Genomic DNA, 19,402 nt, shown 5'->3' on the forward strand with positions numbered 1-19,402 from the left:
ATAAATTTTTGACTAATAGCTTGGAAGCTTGAATAGTAGGAGCCATATGCCAACCAAGCGCTACCCTAGAAAATAATAATCCGAGATTCGAACAGCTAAATTCAGACATATTCCGCAGGAGTTGTTAGCAAAACATGGCTGATTTACCGTCTGATAGACCGTTGGCTCGAGCATGCGGGGAACCAATTCCGCCCAACCACTCTCGAGCCTGCGATCTCCAACTCCTCCACGGAGCCCCAAGACACCAAATGTCCTCGATCGCACGGCCTCCAGACCCGTGTCTCGTGGCCATAATACTAATTGTCCGCTCACGAACGGGACCACGTCTCGTCTTCCACTACCCCCCGAATCCGCTCAGCGAGAACCGCCTGAAATCCACCACCAAGGGCGGCCGGCGCATCTCCCGCACTCGCGCGCGACGAGGCTCGAAGAATACCGATTCCAGTTCAAGCGATGAAAGCGGCCTAAGCTCTGACGACGAGGAAGAGGACCGAGAAAGAGAAAAGGAAAGCCATGTCGGCGGCAGCTCAGTGCTCTCGGGTCGGCGCGCCAGCAATTTCGGCCTCGACGAGCACCTATCCGTCTCGGTGTCGACTGCAGCCCATGAACCGCACCGTCCCGGCTCTCTAGGTTCTGGTCGAGGTTCATCGCTGCGAAAACGCGGTGGTGCAGGCTCGGATCTTGAGGAGGATGCGGGGACGGCGTCTGATCGACCTGAAGATGGTCCTGGGAGGTCTAGGCCGCCCTGGGAGTCGCTTCTGGGTGTACCCGGGAGTGTATGGGAGAAGCTACTGAGTCCATCTCGGTCGTGGCATAAGCGGCGCTTTGAGATTGGCATCAATGACCTTGCACTTATTGGGTGGCCGGTCTTCGTGCGCGAGGATGGTACATGGCGCAAACAACGACGCAAGAAAAAGAAGAAGCCGCGTGCGGACTGGGAAGGTGGTGAATTGGGTCACAATGAACATGGTGAGGATGGGCACGGTGATGAGCGGTTTGTTACGTCTCCTGATTTGGGTGCCAGTGTTGCCTCCATTGCGGAGTCTTTGACTTCGCCGACGGGTAGCAAGCGTGATTCGGCTAGCGGGAAATCGGGGAAGATGGGAGATGGTGGGCCTCTTGACCCCGAGGATAAAGATCATATGACTATGTTCAATGTGGTATTTGTCGTGGATCCGCCTCTTCTGGAGTACTCGATGCGGGTGAAGGAGATCTATGAGAACATCATCAAGAAGTTCGCCAAGGCACTCAAGTGGGAGCAGGCTCGCAATGATTATGTGTGGAAAGAGTCTCAACATATCTTGCAAGTTCGACGGAGAGCACGCGAGAATAGTAAGTTTTCCGCTGGAGGTTGTCATCATGCTCGAGCTGACATGACTTTTCAGAAACATCGACTCATAATCTTTACTCCGAATTGATTTCTCAGTCTTCGCTGGCTAGGGCTATGTACACAGTGTACAGTAGCATATCAGCGTCCAAGATCGCATCTATCTCGCTTAGCCCGGATGTGTCTATTTCGCTCCAAATCCCGCCACTGACCTCTACACCATACGTTTCTGGCCCAGCAGACAAATCATACCCCGGTCTGTGGCTGACAACATCAGACAGTGCAACTCCAGTGGACGATCCAGGGGCTGATGGAAACAATACGCCACATCAAGTACTGGCAAAGCATTTCGCCCTCCTACTATTGGACAGCGAAGCTGCGATTATCAAGGATGTCGAAGCCTCCGGTGGCGCTCTTGCTCCAGCACTCGCCCACTACATCCGTTGCTCTAAGCCGACCAAGTCTTTTGCTCAGATATCAGCGTCGTCAGGGATCCCCTTATCTCACATCCAGATGCTGTCAAGCCACCTCGTGTATTGGCGTCGTGCTCGCGCTATTCCTCCAATCCACCAACGAGATACGTACATCGTCTCTCCGAACTGTGACCTGAGTAAGCTGGAAGTGGCTACGATCGCTTATCAAGCAGCGTTCCCAACGCTTCCCAGCTTGCCAAAGATGCTTTCCACCCTCAGCGGTACCCCTCGCCCGTACAGCAACTTCATCCCTAGCAAGGATCACAAGGAGGCCTACTTTAACATCTTGGCATGGTTATTGCGCGGCGGTTGGGTCACTCAGCTGCGCACATTTGCGCGTATCAAGGTCACACCCGAGATCAAAATGGCTGTGGAAATGGCATTGCGGAAGGAGGAAGTGGACCGGTACCTAGCAAAGGGCTCTTCCAATTCCATCCCAGTCGACGAAGATGACTCCGACGACGAGGATGATGATGCGAACTCTTCATCCTCATCCTCACTAGCAAGCCACGACAGCGGTGATGAGACGCCCATGCCCGGCCGACTCGATCCACACACGCAACTGCGCATGTCTCACAAATTCTTAGATCGATCAACATCTCTCCGTCTCTCATCATTCATTCTCTCTCCGCATCGTGCATCCCCACTCGAGTCACGCTGGCTCGACGAGATCGTCGCTCGATTTCCCGACCACCCCAACACAGATCAAGATGAGCTCAAGAATAGCCCAGATAACGATCTCCAGACCGTGCACAAGAAATACTGGCCAGTCTTCCTGAAGTACTTCAATGGGTATGACGCCGTGGAAAAGATTCCCGTACGGGAAAATCTCAAGCGCAAGCTTGTTTGGCAGGTTCTCATGCGGCTGGGGTTGGTGACGGGACCACTGGGATCGATTGAGTTAGATGCGCGCGAACAGGTGTTGGTCAGTTTTCGGCATTGGTAGATATGTATCTACATGGTTTTTGCGGTATGGAGTTTGGTGTCTTCGGGTAACTTACATGTAATTATTGTGGTTTTGTACAGGCCTAGAGTTTCCTCTGGCTGGACACTGATATCCCAATTTTCCAGCGATACTTTCCAATCCCCATAATGTCAAACTAGATCTAAATAGATCCCACGCCTGAGGCATATCCCGTGTCGCCAGGGTAATCCATCCATACATGTAATCCGATTACATACCCACTCCATTCCGGTGGTTTCCGCGTGCCCTCAGCCCTAACCTCTGCCGAAGGCACAACATGTGTACCCGATGTGTTAACGGCTGGAGAGTAAGAGTCAGATGGGCAGGGAGAATAATCGGAGTAGAAGTATTTGGGCAGTTATTTGGGCAATTTGGCGAGAAGTAACAGATAACTTTACAGTGCGTGTACATACATGTACATGCCGTCAAGTCACGTGCACGAGTATACATCGCACAAATATAAGAAGGGTAATTTTTAGTGTTAAAGTAATCAAACTCACGGCGCATTGCCTGTATTACACTTACCCTGGGGCCAAGGTATCCTAGCATTTCATCCCCGGCTCGTATATCCGAGCATATGTATTAACGGTCCAACGGGTGAAACATGACACTAAATGTGACCTCGGGCATAGGGATATATTGGACTGGAGAATATATATCTATATCAATGCTGATATTAGCCACTGTTACAAGGAGGAAGGCCAATACATTCGAACTCTCTGTCAGATATTTCATTGTGCGCCAATCGCCAGAGGGGCTCCGGTGGACCCCGCGATATTCAATTCAGTCAGATGTACGGAGCGTAGTACGTATTTTTTTTGGGGAAATGAAGTCGAGGATTACAGGGTACTCGGTAATTATATGCCTCAAATTTTATAACGAAGGTGAATGTTAACAATATCAAAGCATAGGTTATCGGTGGCTCACGGCCTTTTAAGCTTAGAACTGAACCCTGAACTATCGCCGCTCTGACAGCTACTTTAATCGGTCGCGCGACCTCGGTAATAAGGCATCGGTGAATTCCTGAGGCTCAATTATCTCGGTGCGTGGTGTTCGTCGAGCTTATAGGTTGATGTATACAAGTATAAGCAGTTCTTCTATACTGCCGAGATCGTCGACCTCGGCAAAGAAGATACACAAAGGGATTCGAGCATGTACACGGCCAACTATCGACGAGATTCTGCCTTCGGGAATGTATGTCTCAATTGCGCACAGTATACACAGTATCCCCCATTACGCACCTTGGGAGCCTAGGCAAAGCCCAGGGACTTAGTGTGACCAGTAGTAATCAGGCCACCTTGAAGGAACCTTGAAGTAAGATAGAATAAAACCGATTTAAATCAAATGTTTTTCTATTTGGCTATGAAAATTCCACAAAAAAAGTGCCAGAGAGTAATTAATTACGCAGTGTAAGGAAAACCCCGCTACCACCAGATTCTGCCCTGAACCAAATAATTTTGTTGGACTTCCTTTCTCTTCCTCTTCTCCCATCCTCCGCGGGCTGTTTTCTCCCCTTCCATTCCTCCCTTCCAACACCCACTTGTTGACCTTTCGCGTCACTTCTTCTTTATTTCTCGGTACCTCTCATCGTCTCACGCTTCGAGAGAACCGAAATCCGACCTTCCGAGACTCCCCACCACGTGCGAATCGCGTCGTTCGGTCCCCCATTTTTTCAAGGGATCGACACTTTCGCCAGCAACGCCGTTTGAATTGAACTTTCTCTTCCTTGCCTGTTGGTCTACCCGAGAGTGAGGGGTGGAATTACGCAAGGGAAGAGTTCCTGTGCATCCGACTTGCACGAACAGCAGTGACTGCACGAGCCTGCCGCTCAACCTTTCACAGCTTGGTACACGACGTTCACAGGGCAGTGCCTTTGCGTCCTCGGTGGAAAATTTTCCTTCGCACCGACTTTCACATCTTCAGTTCTTGACAACCGCGGGTTCGCAAGCCACAGCCGTTGAGATCTTCGTTTCACACAGTCGACGGTTCGTCAATCGATGCGATTTGTGATCTAGACGATCCATACGACCGATACCCGTTCGATTGCATTTTTGTGCGCCGACACACATACGCTGGTTTCTTGTATTGTCGCAGGAAATCTTCCTTCTCGCATACACTGGGAGCCTCTCTGAAAGACGGGAAGCTACAGTTCAGTGGATTTACGAGAACGTGGGATAATTTTTTTATTCCCACTTCTGCAGGAGCCATCTCGCCCCAATCGGCGCAGACAGTTCTCCAGAGTCGCCAAAGGAGGCCCGGGATAAATAACCCGCACTCTCAAACGGACTCGTTTTTTTACCAATCGTCACGATCAGAGCTTCAATAAGCTCTCCATCCGACATGTCTACCTTTTCGTACGCACAAGCCGCCAAGGGCGCATCCGGGACACAGACCCCATCCAAGACGCCATCAGAGCCGGAGAAGATCGACTCCAAACAGGAGGAAGAACCAACCGAGACCACAACGGAGACCGCACCGGCCCCCGCTGAATCCGACGCCCCTCAAACATCTGAGAAGGTTGCTGTGGAGGAGACCAAGGATGACGATTTCACCACCGTCACCAACAAGCATGCTGCTAAGAAGGCCGTCACTTCCCGCACATCAAGTCCGAGCGTTCGCACCACTTCCAAGTCCCGCAAGTCCAAGGAGGACGACTCTTCAAATACCCCGAATGGCACCGCAGAGGCCACTTCGGAGAAGCAGGTTTCCACCGAGGGAAAGACGGATGCTGTTGCTGAGAAGTCAAACGAGAAGTCCGAGGAGTCCACGAAGGACGCCGCTCCTCCCAAGGAGCTGAAGGCTGCTCCTCTCCCCTCAATCAATATCTGGCAACAGCGCAGAGAGGCGCAAGACGCCAAGGTCAAGACTGTTCCCAAGTCCGCTGCTACTGGCAAGTCCAACTCCACCAAGGGTGCTTCCGATGAGACCCAGCAGGATTCCAAGGCTTCCAAGAAGAAGGGCGCTGAAAGCGCACCGGAAGGTACAAAGGACCGCAAGAAGACCGAGGGCGGAAAGGGACGCGATGCTGGTAAGATTTCGACTTGCAGATTGCGACATTATCAACCGCGCAAGCCAGGTCCACTTAGCTTTGAGAAGGGCGATGATGACGCAATCTTGTGAAAATGACAATCAGATGCTAACCTACTCTATAGGATCGGTCCCCCCAGTTGAGGATTCCACCGCATGGCCCACTCCCCAGGTCGCGATCGGCGAAGAGAAGAAGAAGGCCCAAGAGAAGACCGACAAGAGCCCCGTGATCCGACCCCATGGAAAGGAGAAGTGGACTCCTGTTCCTTACGTCCCTACCGCTGTTTTCAACACCCCTCTGCCCTCTGCTGGCGGCGGCCGTGGAGGCCGACGTGCCGCTCGTGGCGGCCGTGATTCTGGCCGTGGAACTCACGGCAATGGTGCTCCTGCTACTGAGAAGGCTGCCTCTGGACAGGCTGCCCAAGGCTCCAAACAGGCCACCGGAGAGCGCGGAAGAAACGAGGCTACTGGACGTGCTGCATCCCTCCCTGCTCAGTCAAGACGTTCCACCAGCACCGAGGCTGGTGCCGCTGCTGATGCGCGCAAGGCTTCCCAAGCCCCTGAGCGCAGCCGTGGAGCCCGTAACGGCGAGGAAACTGCCAACAAGCCGGTCAACGGAGAGAACGCTCCCCGCTCCCAGCGCGAGGGCAAGCCTTTCGGAAAGAACCAGGAAGCTCGCAATGGCAAGGGTGGAAACCTGGCTGTCGACTCGCAGGCTGCGGCCCGCACCAATGACCGTCGATTTGATGCCGGCTCGAAGTCTGCTGACCCCAATAGCTTCAACGACTTCAACCGCGGTGAATTCCGTGGAGAGCGTGGAGGCCGTGGAGGCAACCGTGGCCGTGGTGGCTACTCCAACTTCGGTGGCCAGAACGCTCAGTTCACTAATGCGTCTATGTCCAACAACTTTGCTTCGTCCAAGTCCTTTGGTTTCAACGACCGTCAGCGGTCACAACAGCACGGCCTTCCCAATGGCTCTCAGCAGACCTCCCGCATGCCTTTGAGATCGCCCTCGCTGCCCAACGGAAATGTCTACGGTGTCTACCCCTTCCCTAGCGATATCAACACAATGTACGGCTACCAGGCTGTGAACCCCGGCCCCATGAGCGCTGTGCCATATCAGCAGTATATGGAGCCCTTCTCGCTCATGTCAATGCTGTCCATGCAGTTGGAGTACTACTTCTCGGTTGACAACATGTGCAAGGACATGTTCCTTCGCAAGCAGATGGATTCTCAGGGCTTTGTTCCTTTGAACGTCCTTGCCAGCTTCAAGCGTGTTAAGTCCCTGACTGAGGACTTCGAACTTATTCGTCACGTGGCTCGTCAGCTCCGCAATGTTGAGTACCAGACCGGTGAAGACAATATCGACCGTCTGCGTCCCAGAGATAAGTGGCAGCAGTGGGTTCTCCCCGTCGACCAGCGTGAACCTGCCGCTCAACACGATGGTACTCCCGCCGCCAAGACCGATGAGAACACCCCTGTGCACAGCGCCATCAACGGCTCTGCTCGTCAGTTCGTTCCCAACGGAGTTGCCAATGCCTCGAAGACATCGCTTTCGTCTACCGCCCCAGAATTTATGCCTTCATTGCCTCACACCGCAGTGAATGAAATTGCCAATGTAGGATACCCTGTGGACCCTTACCTTTCGCAAGATGCGGACTCGACTTGGTCGACTGTTCTCTCGTCTTCGCAATGCCCCGTGGATTATTCATTTGTTGACCCTTATTCAGCGCGCGGATTAGAACCGCATTCCGAATCCCCTTACCACTTTGACTTGGAGATGATGGCGGGCCCAGTGAGGTATGCCCAGTCCATTTCGCCTCACCACTGGTAAAGAATTGACTGACTTGTGTTGTAAAGGTCTGACACGAATTGCTCTCGACACCAAGTCGGCGGTGCTACTCGTTCAGACTACAAGCGTCTCAAGAGCTCGAGGTACAAAAAGTCAAAGAGGATGGGTCGTCCGTCCACAGAAACTTCCAATTATGTCCCCCAACTTCCCACCCTGTTTAGTGATGAACCTTTCGATGGCAGAGGCCGATCAGTGGCCCGAGAAAATACCCCTGGAGCCACCCTGCCTTACTCTGACTGGTCTCGGAGCTTGACAAGCAATTTCCAATCGCACCTGTACAATGAATTTAGGCGTTCAGCCCTTGATGATCTTTTTACACGACACGTTGACACTGGATTCAAGGCTCTCATGGACTTCTATCGGGAGTGTCTGTTTGCCCACTGTATCCATCCCACTGTGATGCTCGACATGATCAAACTTTCGAAGGATACATCTCACGGTTATTCCACAATTGCTTTTGATATGATTCATGACGCCATCGCCAGTGGGAAAATGTGGCTACACAACCAGAAAAATGTCGACAAACATTTCAATACCCTGCACGGCAAATTGCCCCGAGAAAAGTTACAACGTTGAGCCCTTTTCACATTTTTTTCTTCCTTTGAATTCTTTTTCTTATTTTTTTTGCGACCCATTCCCACTGCTCGTTCATTCGTCATGATCGGCATTTTCTACTTCTGTCCAAAAGGTTTCTGCATGCATATTCTCCAATTTTTCTTCTAGAGTGCCAACTTCTTTGCAATGCAGTTGGGCTTGTTTCTTGTTAAGCCTGGGAGTTTTTATTTTCTTTTATCTCATCTCCTTTCCTGTCATTCCTGTTCCTTGCTTTCAGTCATGGGAGGTTATCAAAATGTTCTGGCGTCCGGGCATGTTTTTTACTGGCAGTGTCTCTCCCTCTCGATGCCTGCCGCTACGGTGTGCCTGGCCAACAAAAATTGTGTTTCCCTTGACATAGAGATTTGCACTTCTATTCTTGTTTCTTTTCTAAGGCTGTGGTCTTCTTATCGACCTAGTCATTGTGTGATCCAGATCCTCGGCTCTGGGTTTTAACAAGTATCAGCACGGCAATGACCCAGAGAAAGCAATGGTCCAATAATCAAAACAAAAGGTCTTGTCTGAGGTTATCTGTGTGTTTCAAGTTACCCCTTGGTTGTGCGTCAAACCGAGAAAAATTACCAGCATCTTTACATTGTCAATTCCTCGTTCGAGAGACCTACTCATCTGGTCTACTGCTGTCATCCCAGGAACAGATTCTTTCCCTTTCAGCATTGAAATGACCTCGTTCATTCTCTGCTTTGTCCTTTCTCTTGCTGGATTCTTTGCACAGCAGACTTGTGTTTCGTGTACTCTGTTCTTTGCATAAACCGGCTGTTCAGTTCTTTGTGGAGTAATATGATTGTTATGCATAATATGAGCAATTGACTCTATGATACTAAAACTGCTATATAATAACGTAAGCTGTAAGATTAACCTGCCACATACTCATTGCCTTTACAAAATACATGAGTCTTGTCATGCGACATTTTGGACGGAATATGCCGAGGTTTCTGCCTGAGGCGCGCAGACCTCAATTAAGCGGAGCAAGCATAATCAGTCCCGAACCTTACTCCGACAGCTCCCTCTCCCCTCTCCAACTTTTGTTCTGCGCCTCCAACCCCAGTGCGCTCCTTCACTATACATATCCTCTGTATTTCCATCTCCGGCTTCACCAAGATGGAGGGCGCAACCCGCCAGACCTCCAGGTTGCTCCGGTCTCGTGGCCAGAACCTCCTTCCCCAACAACGCCGCCTCCCACGCACCAGCACCGGGTCAACCAGCACAGTCCTGCACCAGACTCAATGTCGAACCCTCTCAAATTCTTCTAGGAGTCTCGCCCCAGAGTCCCTCTTCAATAGCCTTAAAGCCGGTGGCCCATACGGCGACGGACCCACCACCTATTTCTCCAACAAACAGCCCCTACCCGCAAACACTGTTGTGCGATTCGTGCCACAGCAAACAGCATGGATTGTCGAGCGCATGGGAAAGTTCCACCGCATCCTCGAGCCCGGTCTGGCAATCCTCGTTCCGTTCTTGGATCGCATTGCCTACGTGAAGAGCTTGAAGGAGTCCGCCATCGAGATTCCCAGCCAGAACGCCATTACGGCGGATAATGTCACACTGGAACTGGATGGTGTGCTATACACGCGTGTATTCGATGCGTACAAGGCAAGGTGAGTGCATGTATAGCCCACGCCTCTCAGGATTGAGTGGAGGTACTTAAGCCGAAGAGTGATTAACACGTTGATTCTCCAATGTAGCTACGGAGTCGAAGACGCAGAATACGCCATTTCGCAACTGGCGCAGACAACGATGCGATCCGAAATCGGTCAGTTGACACTCGACCACGTCCTCAAGGAACGTGCCAACCTCAACACAAACATTACAAAGGCCATCAACGAGGCCGCCCAGGAATGGGGTGTCGTTTGCCTGCGATATGAGATCAGGGATATTCATGCACCCGAGAAGGTCGTGGCTGCCATGCACCGCCAGGTGACAGCCGAGCGGTCGAAGCGCGCTGAGATTCTTGACTCCGAGGGTCAGCGCCAGAGTGCCATTAACATTGCCGAGGGTCGCAAGCAGTCGGTCATCCTGGCTTCTGAGGCGCTACGCGCCGAGCAGATCAACCGCGCTTCCGGTGAATCCGAGGCTATTCAGCTCAAGGCCAAGGCTACCGCTCTCGGTATTGAGGCTGTTGCCCGCGCCATCGAGGAGAATGGCCAGAATGCTCACAGCGCTGTTAGCTTCAGAGTTGCTGAGAAGTATGTCGATGCTTGGTCGAACCTAGCGCGCGAGGGTACCGCCGTCGTTGTTCCTGGTAATGTCGGTGATATGGGTGGCATGATTGCCAACGCGATGGCTGTCTACGGAAAGGTCAGCCAGACGCAGGCTCGCAGTATGGCCGCGAAGACTCTTGGAGTGGACGATGTCTCCAAATCATCGCAAAGCTCGGAACATGGCGTCGACCAGAAGAGCTTCGGGGAGGAGGCGCAGGGGACGGCTCAGTCGGATATCTTGGAAGGATTCGATCTAGCCAACAAGCAAAACAAATAGGCGTCTCTACCCGATTCAACCTAAACGAGAACGATGACCTCTATCTCTTGTCTCTGATGTGTTATTAATCCCACACTCTCCTTTTTTTTGCCCGTCTTGCATCTTGTTACCGCCCCTCTCAGCCCCAGTCCCCCATTCGGCGTCGGGTCGTTTTCTTTTTACTACTCTGCTCTTCTGTATTCTGACCCTACACACTCTTGGTTTTGTTTTGTTTCCTCTTTTCTTGGCACTTGTTTCTCCCAGCATTTCTAAAGGTGTCATCCAAAACGCGCGGGCTTTGCTGTGCTTGTTGGTGTTGAAGTCGCCGATAAGGCTTCCTGTATGTGTACATAAAGGAATTGTTGACGATACGAAAATCCCCAAGGAAGGGGCAGCCTCAATGTACAAGTATTCCTTTTTATTGATCCGTAGTCTATCTATGAGTTTGACCTAGCTGTTTCTGGGCATAGTACGATCTTGTAGGTTAACACCTAAATTACCAGAAAAAGCTGACCTGAAATAATGAAATTGAACTAAATACCCAGACAACAAATGCCGGAGACGAAACAAAGAAATCTATACCAACACATAAAGAGACCAGCCCAAACAAGACCAAGCCGAACTAAACAAGTCGACCCAAACCCACAGGAAACGACTCAATATCAAACCTCAAATGAAGCGCGTAACCATAAGCCGGCCCAGCAAAAGTAACAACCTTAGAAATATAGTGCGTTCCTCTAGGGAAAGCCCCCAAAACCATATAAACCACCGCCTTACCAAGACGCGTCCCCAGAAGACCCTGATACTCAGCAGTATCATATTTCCAAACCATGATAGGCCTGTATGACGACCAGGTAAGCCCGTTTTGCGCAGTATAAAGCCTCTTGCTAACAAAGCGCTTGGTATCGGCGTTAACGACGTTATCGAAATAGACATGTTTGAGAGATTCTATTGGTGACCTGGCTGTATAGAGAGCTGTTGCGATCTCCGAGAAAGGGGGTCCGTAGGTTCTTTTGATGTCTTTGGCGTAGATTATGCCTTCTCCTAGAATGATGTAGTAGGAGTTGTAGGACCATTTCTCGTGTCCGCCTGACTTGGAGAGCTCTGATTTGGAGAGCTCCACGTCTCGGTATTTCTTGAACTTGGGAAATCGTTGTTTAGCACATTCTGGTTCGATTTCAAGTGCGGTAGATATGATGTTAGTCTTGAAAGTCCAGCCCTGCTTTTTGAGCTTTGAGATTGATAGAGTTGAGGGCTTGATGGTGCATGTAGTGTCTTTTGGGTCTTCTATCCATTTTTGGCGTTCGGCACCTGCTTGTTGGATTTCGCCGTAGAGCTGGGGTACTGCGTCTCTGGGAACTGTTTGAGATTTGCTTGTAGGAGGGGTGGGGTTGGGGGATGTGGTGCTGGTGCTGGTGGGGAGGGCAGAGTGTGATTTTCGCTGTTTCCTGGATGCCATGATGTAAGATGTTAGCCTTGGTGTACAATCTGACCAAATGGGCTGGGTTGAGGTTATTGAGTGTTCATTTGTCTAACTGGGCTCGCTGGGATAATGGTTGTCGAAAGTATCTGCTCGAGATGGATGTCACCACTGGAGGGGCTATCTAATTATTTATATGCCATTGTAGCGTTGGTGCTAAAGCCAATTCAAACTGTTACTATCGACCTTACATACAGGAGATAAAGAGAATTAGGAAATAAAGGAGCTAGTATGAATCAGGAGATTGTAGGGCAATTCGGGGGCTCAAAACACAAGAGCAAAGAATTAAGACTAAGGGTTTGAGACAATGAAACGAAGCTCGGATCTCCCAATAGTTAACTTGCATTGTTTGAGACAATTCCATTTTGTGGACAAAGAGTTAGTTAATCTTCGGGTGCTTCCGCTCTCGAGCTTTATGTCTACCTGGGCATTCCCGTTTTGTGACACGATCAATGCTTCAGATGCGATGGAAGGTGTTAGGAGGCTCAGCGTCATACATGGTAACAATAAAACAAAGATTAAGTGTATCTATGATAATCAAAGAAGATGTCCTTGGACTTCAATACTTGAGCTCTAGCTCGCCCATATATTCGGAAGTGAAACGACAAGATTTATGTTATAGTGAGAAATGACCGGGAACGAGGACGTACTATATTAGCGGACACGTCGTGTACATCTCCAACTTATAACAGACTTGATGTATCCTTTACACCAATTGAGCATTGTATTGATAAGTTACGAGAGATCTACCTATGCTAATGGATAGATTAGGTGATGTCATCGAATATATACTTTGTGCCATCCCGTGTTTATTTACTATTCAATACCCCGCCCACTCTCCCTCCTTCTTCTCTTCTTCTCTTTATCTATTCTAAACAGAAAACAGAAAACCGCAGAAACCATGCCCTCTGGAAACGGATACTCCTACAAGAGCTCCGGCACCAACAGCCAGGTACACCTCTCTCTATTCCGATAAGCTCACTATAACGAGAACAAAAACATACACGGAAGTTCTCTGTTATTTGAGCATTGACACCTCAATTCAATGGCGAAATATGCTTATTAGACCCGCCTTAGGGCAACCACTACTGTTCCCGTGACTATGGCTCCGGCGCCTCCAACTCGAACAGCTATCACTACTCGAACTCGTGATTACCCCTGTGATGCATGTGAAGGTGATAAGAATAGCACGTGCTGACTCTGCTTGGTAGCAATGGCTCCTACTACTACTCCAACCCTAATGGAAGTAGCTACTACAACAGCGGGTCGGGAAGCTCGAATTACACCCCACCCTCCGGCTCCGGGGGCTCTGGGAAGAAATAGATAGACACCAGTCTTGTGGTCCATATCTTGAATCATTTATGAGGTTATGGGAAAGGCAGAGATATTCTTAGATATACCTCTTCGCCGGGTTTCCTAAGGGGTGTCTCTTCATTGGTTACCGAGGTAGGCCATGGATCCAATAGATAGTCAAATAATTGCTTTCTATATTAATTTGAATCTGTGCGGAGTTTGATGTAGGAAGGTGAATATCAAAAAGTAGTCCCAGCTATATGACATGTGACCAATACATCAGGAATCATAAATGTGGATACAGTGCGATGAAGTACTGAACAGTCTCTACCCGAAAGCCTCGAAGCGAACACACTATTTCGTATATTGTTTTCGCCCTACTTTGGCCTCTCTTCTTTTGCCTCTATTTGTGTCTTTTTCACCCATTTTCGAGTGCCTCGGGTTAATCATATGGATTGTATTCGGGACATGAAAAAATTCCTGGCCCATAGCTACATGAATACAATTCAGAAAGAATAACTTCCCGCTGATCTATTTCTCAGCCTGGTAGTCACCTCAAATTCTTCAGATATTGTTGTCATCGAGGATCAATCAACTAGCCATTTATATAGCGAGGTCCGGCTAGCATGGTAGAGGCAATTTAGGAGACGTAGCTATAATATCAGGTATATCTGAGTGGCCAGTGGGATCACAGAGCTCTATCATCTCAAACTCTAGCATGCAAAGGGATCCTGTATCGCTGTCATAGATAATGTCGTGAGGCCTGCAGTCGCATACCACAATCGATATGGTTCTGGGGATCAGAGAGCGTAAGGGTCGGGCTAACAAATCACCGTAGTCTCCATGTCCGCGACAAAGAAGCACATGTAGACAAATACAACCCGAGGCACTCGGAAATGGGCATAAAAGAGATGAAAAAGAGAGGGCAAAGTAGGGCGAAAACAATGCATGAAAGGTATACTGGCTTCAAGGTGTAGCAGCGCTCAGAGGTAAAAGGGAAGACGTAAAGATGACTTCTACATCTAACTAGCCTGCCGTCCTAAAGGCGGCATGTGTCAGACTAAACCTTGAAATAAACTTGGAAGGCAGCGGCCCTGTAGGTCCACGTATCGGTAATAGGCGCCAGCCTCGAGAAAAGCTTGTTACGTAGAAATATGAAGAAATGAAGAAAAAGCAGTCAAGTATATATAGTGTCATCCTTAACCGTAATATCGCCTATACCACCCGTAGCTAGTGCCATATCAGCGGCAATATCATATCGCCTTTCTGAAATTCGACAACGTTAGCCCGGTTGTTAGTGTTAGACTCAGATCTAGCGGTTCGTAGGCATTGTTAGGCATCAGGTCTTTCAGTAAGGCTCAATTTCTTTCCTTTTTTGTCTTTTCGAACTATCAAGAGTCACGCTAGCATGTAAGACATGAGGTAAATGGCCATATCTCCAGGCAAGGAAGCTTTTACTCTATTCTTCTTCGAGTTATGATCACAACAGGAATACCAAAGGACTTGGAATAAAAAATAAACAAGTTTTATTACATTTCAATGCAAAATAGGAAAAATGAACATTTAAGGCTGTAGCTATAACGCGGGAGCTCGGACCACGCAAATCTGGAGATCGCGACTTTTGGATCGCGCCCTTAATCTCCGGCTCTCATCCCCTCCCCTGCTCATCCGTACCTTGACGCATTCCCTTCTATCCTAGTTCTTATTTGGGCCCTGTCATGTCCCAGAACAATACCTGAAGCCCAGCTCTATACCCGATCACGACCGCGCCCCTCCTTGCCCTCCCTCGCGCATAGCGCTGATACGTGACGCTCAATCGAGCCCGACCATCCGGACACCCCAAGGAATAAATTAGCAGCTGTGACTGCTCTCGGGCTGGCGCGATGCACATCATCAAGCCGGTCTGGCTCACACACGGAGGTACGGGTTCAATCGCCCTGGATTTCTTTATCCGTTGGTCCTCCGGACGCCGACATAACCCTTCATATTCGAAAACACTCCATGCTGGGCGGATTTTGCTAACGGCATCCTTTCGTACAGGTGAACGCAAGGACTTCGAGGTTTATAGCTGCGATGTTTCGCCAGATGGGAAACGACTAGTGACGGCGGCTGGAGGTGAGCGTGACCCTTCCTGGCATGATTCGGATCGCACAGCATGCGCACACCCGAGGTATTGTTACTGATATCGGGCACTTGATGTTTTCTAGATGGTTACGTTCGGATCTGGTCCACTGAGGCCATTTATGGTACCGGAAATGCTGAACTTGCGGGCAAACCGAAACAATTGGCGTCGATGAGCAACCACTCAGGCACCATCCATACTGTTCGCTTTTCGCCCAATGGGAAATACCTTGCGTCGGGTGCGGATGACAAGATCGTTTGCGTGTACATGCTCGACGCCAACCCTCCAACACACTCGTCAACATTCGGTACGTTTCAAACATTTCGGCCACCAAAGACCGACCCAGACACTTATAGTTATTGCAAATAAACAGGCACGGACGAAGCACCCCCAGTCGAGAACTGGCGCACAATTCGACGATTGATCGGTCATGACAACGATGTCCAAGACCTCGGATGGTCGAATGACTCCTCGATTCTCGTATCCGTCGGGCTGGATTCAAAGGTCGTGGTGTGGTCCGGTCATACATTCGAAAAGCTGAAGACGATAGCAATCCACCAAAGTCACGTTAAAGGTATCACCTTCGACCCCGCCAACAAATACTTCGCAACGGCCAGCGATGATCGTACCGTCCGCATCTTTCGATTCACCTCTCCTGCTCCAAATTCCTCTGCCCACGACCAGATGAACAACTTTGTTCTCGAACAGACTATCACCGCTCCTTTCGCCAACTCTCCTTTGACAGCATACTTCCGTCGATGTTCGTGGTCACCAGATGGGATGCATATCGCTGCTGCAAATGCCGTAAACGGGCCTGTCAGCTCTGTGGCTATTATCAACCGTGGGTCCTGGGATGGTGATATCAATCTTATCGGCCACGAAGCGCCAGTCGAGGTTTGCTCATTCTCTCCGCGACTGTATGCAACCGAGCCACCCAACAAGAAGAAAACGGATGGCCAGGGCTCTACAGCCCAACATCACATCACTGTCATTGCCTGTGCTGGAGGAGACAAGTCCCTCAGTATTTGGATCACTAGCAACGCTCGGCCGATAGTTGTCGCCCAAGAGATGGCTGCCAAGGCGATTTCGGACCTGGCATGGACCCCCGATGGGAAGTGTCTCTTTGCTACTGCCCTAGATGGCACAATTGTGGCAGTCAGATTCGAAGATGGAGAGCTGGGATGGGCCACGGAAATGGAAGAAAATGAGAAATCGCTCACCAAGTTTGGAACGAATCGAAAGGGCGCGGGGATCACAGAAACCACGGACAGTCTGCTTCTGGAAGAAAAGAGCAAGGCAGGTGAGATCAAGGACGTTGAAGGACGAATGGGTGCCTTGATGGGCGACGCGGAGCCTACCGCAAATGGAGAAAAGGCAGCGCAACCTTCCAACGGAGCGACTCCTGCTCGTGCCTCTTCACCGGCCCCCGAGACCAACAAAGCACAGCCCAATGGAAGTGCTTCAACCCCCGCTGCGTCGGAATCTGAAAAGCCGGATCCTTACCAGGCCAAGCTGGAAAGGCTCAAGCAGCGCCCAACATACACCAAGGAAGGCAAAAAGCGCATTGCACCATTGCTGGTCTCAGGAGCTGGGGCGGGCGAGTCATCTCTTCCACAAGCTCGTCTGATGGCTTCAGTCAGCAATCAAGTCAAAGCAGATGCTCCGACTACCATCGTCGACTTATCAAAACCATTCGACGGTCTTCCTAAGGGTGGCTTGACCACTCTTCTTCTCGGAAACAAGCGAAAGCTGGCCCAGATGGATGGCGATGAAGATGGCAGCGTTGAAAAACGGGTAACCCTTGCCAGCCAAAATGGCGCAACTCCCATCATGGCCAACACTCCCGATGGTCTCCTCCCGGCCCAAGTACAGTCTGCTGCGACTGGCCAACAGCCTACCCCGGATTTCATTCGCCCTGCAGTCACCAATCCTTGCATGTCGGTCAGTCAGCTTCGTTTAGCTGTTCCCAAAATCCGCAGTCAGATTCTCCGCGCGCTGGATACCAGCGGGAAACCCACGGAACCGCCTGGTACTGGTGCGGACTCGAGCAGTAGTAAGGGCCGCGTGGACGTGGTTTTCGAAGCTCGGAATCCCTCCCCAGCGAGCCTGACTGGCCGCGCCGTGGATCGGGAACCAGTACGCTTGACTTTGTTCCGCGGGGAACAACCGTTGTGGCAGGACTTCTTGCCACGGACTGTTCTTCTAGTCACTGGAAATCAAAGCATGTGGGCAGCTGGCTGCGAGGATGGGTCAATCTACCTCTGGACACCGTCAGGTCGTCGTTTGGTGAGTGCACTAGTTCTCGAAGCACAGCCGGTCATTCTAGAGTGCAATGGACCATGGATCTTGTGCATTTCTTCTGTGGGCATGTGCTACGTCTGGAACGTGAAGCACCTCTCTTCTCCTCACCCACCAGTTTCTCTCCAGCCCGTATTAGATGCAGCAATTCACACGTTGGGTGCGAACCCAACCGCTGCCCCAGCAGTGACAGATGCACGCATCAACTCGGAGGGTCGGGTTGTCGTCTCCCTATCTAACGGTGAAGGATACTCATATTCTCCAGCCATGTTCACGTGGCAGCGCATCACTGAAGCGTGGTGGGCTGTAGGCAGTCAGTACTGGAACACCACAGACGCACCCGTAAACAATCTACAGGCCAAGGATGCACAGCAAGACAACAAGGATGCCAAGGCAGCTGTTGCAGCTGGCATCATCCCCTGGCTCGAGCGGAACACTACCAACGAGACCCTGCTTCGTGGACGGGCATACTTCCTCCAGCGTCTGATCAAGGTCCTGTTGTCTCGCGAGGGGTACGAGACATTCGAGTCCAGCGTGTCCATCGCGCATCTCGAGAACCGTCTTGCCGCTGCTTTGTCTCTAGGTGCCAAGGAAGAGTTCCGCTTATACCTGTCCATGTACGCCAAGCGTATCGGCGCGGAGGGGTTGAAGCTGAAGGTCGAGGAATTGCTGAAGGGCTTAATCGGCGGTCTTTTCGAGGATGATGATACTACTGAGGGAATCCTGAAATTGCAGGCGAATGAGCGTGAGGGCCGGAACTGGCGCGAGGGATCTGACGATCTATGCGGCTGGCCCCGGGAGACGTTATTGAAGGAAGTGATTCTGGCGCTCGGTATGTTTCTGTCAATTTTGATCTCTTTTCCCAATGCGTTATTTGCTAACGAATGCTTGTTTAGGCAAACACCGTGACCTTCAACGTGTGACTGTGCCTTATGCTAAGCTGCTGGATATGGTTGACACCTCGTCAGAAAATGGCGATGCAATGGATCTATAGCGATCTTCATCTCTCTTTCGTTTATACCTCGTCTTTTTTTTATTTTTTTTTATTTTTTTTATTCTTATTTGTGGCGTTCATGAAGTTCGGACTGGGTTACCTTGGCAAAAGGGTTGCATTATTATATCTCTGCTGGGGCGAGATTGGAGATGACATATTTCATTTCGTGCTGTATTTGTATCATAGGTTTCTCTTTGGGCTCGCTCCTGTTTATCCTTGATAACCGGACTGCCACCTTGCTGCAATACTTTCCGCTTGGTCTCGTTTACGAGCACCCGTGATAAATCCATTTGTAATAATAGCTTGTGCAAATAGTGAATAGTATTGGTAAGGATAGGTCCATAAGCCATCCATGTTATATATCAGAAGATTGAACGGCGGCAGTGACAGGAAGGTCGTTCATGTGGTGTACGTTGTAGTGCCTGTCCTTGAACTGATGGTCAAGGTTGACTAGAACATACCGATATAGCTTCTACCCTGCCAATTACTCCCATTAACAGGTC

At 50.3% G+C, this 19,402-nt stretch overlaps 6 protein-coding genes across 6 annotated transcripts; 5 read left to right on the forward strand and 1 right to left on the reverse strand.

Annotated features, from left to right (window-relative positions):
* Positions 1–248: 248 nt before the first annotated feature.
* On the forward strand, positions 249–2,746 carry PENARI_c029G09691 (nitrogen permease regulator 3 family protein; the record flags this gene model as incomplete). Its single annotated transcript, XM_022636332.1, has 2 exons — positions 249–1,332; positions 1,386–2,746. The coding sequence occupies 2 exons, from the start codon at positions 249–251 to the stop codon at positions 2,744–2,746; spliced, it is 2,445 nt and encodes an 814-aa protein (XP_022483818.1).
* Positions 2,747–5,104: 2,358 nt separating this feature from the next.
* On the forward strand, positions 5,105–8,219 carry PENARI_c029G04278 (La domain family; the record flags this gene model as incomplete). The annotated part of the gene is made up of 3 exons (XM_022636290.1): positions 5,105–5,792; positions 5,917–7,591; positions 7,652–8,219. 3 exons carry the CDS (start codon positions 5,105–5,107, stop codon positions 8,217–8,219), a joined length of 2,931 nt encoding a protein of 976 aa, XP_022483854.1.
* A 1,137-nt stretch (positions 8,220–9,356) lies between these two features.
* Positions 9,357–10,733, forward strand: PENARI_c029G11069 (SPFH domain-containing protein; the record flags this gene model as incomplete). Its single annotated transcript, XM_022636340.1, has 2 exons — positions 9,357–9,853; positions 9,941–10,733. 2 exons carry the CDS (start codon positions 9,357–9,359, stop codon positions 10,731–10,733), a joined length of 1,290 nt encoding a protein of 429 aa, XP_022483803.1.
* A 412-nt stretch (positions 10,734–11,145) lies between these two features.
* Positions 11,146–12,171, reverse strand: PENARI_c029G09735 (uncharacterized protein; the record flags this gene model as incomplete). The annotated part of the gene is made up of 2 exons (XM_022636333.1): positions 11,146–11,149; positions 11,381–12,171. The coding sequence occupies 2 exons, from the start codon at positions 12,169–12,171 to the stop codon at positions 11,146–11,148; spliced, it is 795 nt and encodes a 264-aa protein (XP_022483828.1).
* A 922-nt stretch (positions 12,172–13,093) lies between these two features.
* PENARI_c029G05680 (uncharacterized protein) lies at positions 13,094–13,515 on the forward strand (the record flags this gene model as incomplete). Its single annotated transcript, XM_022636299.1, has 3 exons — positions 13,094–13,144; positions 13,270–13,340; positions 13,404–13,515. 3 exons carry the CDS (start codon positions 13,094–13,096, stop codon positions 13,513–13,515), a joined length of 234 nt encoding a protein of 77 aa, XP_022483799.1.
* A 1,853-nt stretch (positions 13,516–15,368) lies between these two features.
* Positions 15,369–18,899, forward strand: hir1 (putative histone transcription regulator Hir1; the record flags this gene model as incomplete). Its single annotated transcript, XM_022636270.1, has 5 exons — positions 15,369–15,405; positions 15,526–15,600; positions 15,693–15,914; positions 15,981–18,737; positions 18,802–18,899. The coding sequence occupies 5 exons, from the start codon at positions 15,369–15,371 to the stop codon at positions 18,897–18,899; spliced, it is 3,189 nt and encodes a 1,062-aa protein (XP_022483883.1).
* Between the last annotated feature and the right edge of the window lie 503 nt (positions 18,900–19,402).

Source organism: Penicillium arizonense, assembly GCF_001773325.1.
Source record: "Penicillium arizonense strain CBS 141311 chromosome Unknown PENARI_contig029, whole genome shotgun sequence".
NCBI lineage: Eukaryota > Fungi > Ascomycota > Eurotiomycetes > Eurotiales > Aspergillaceae > Penicillium > Penicillium arizonense.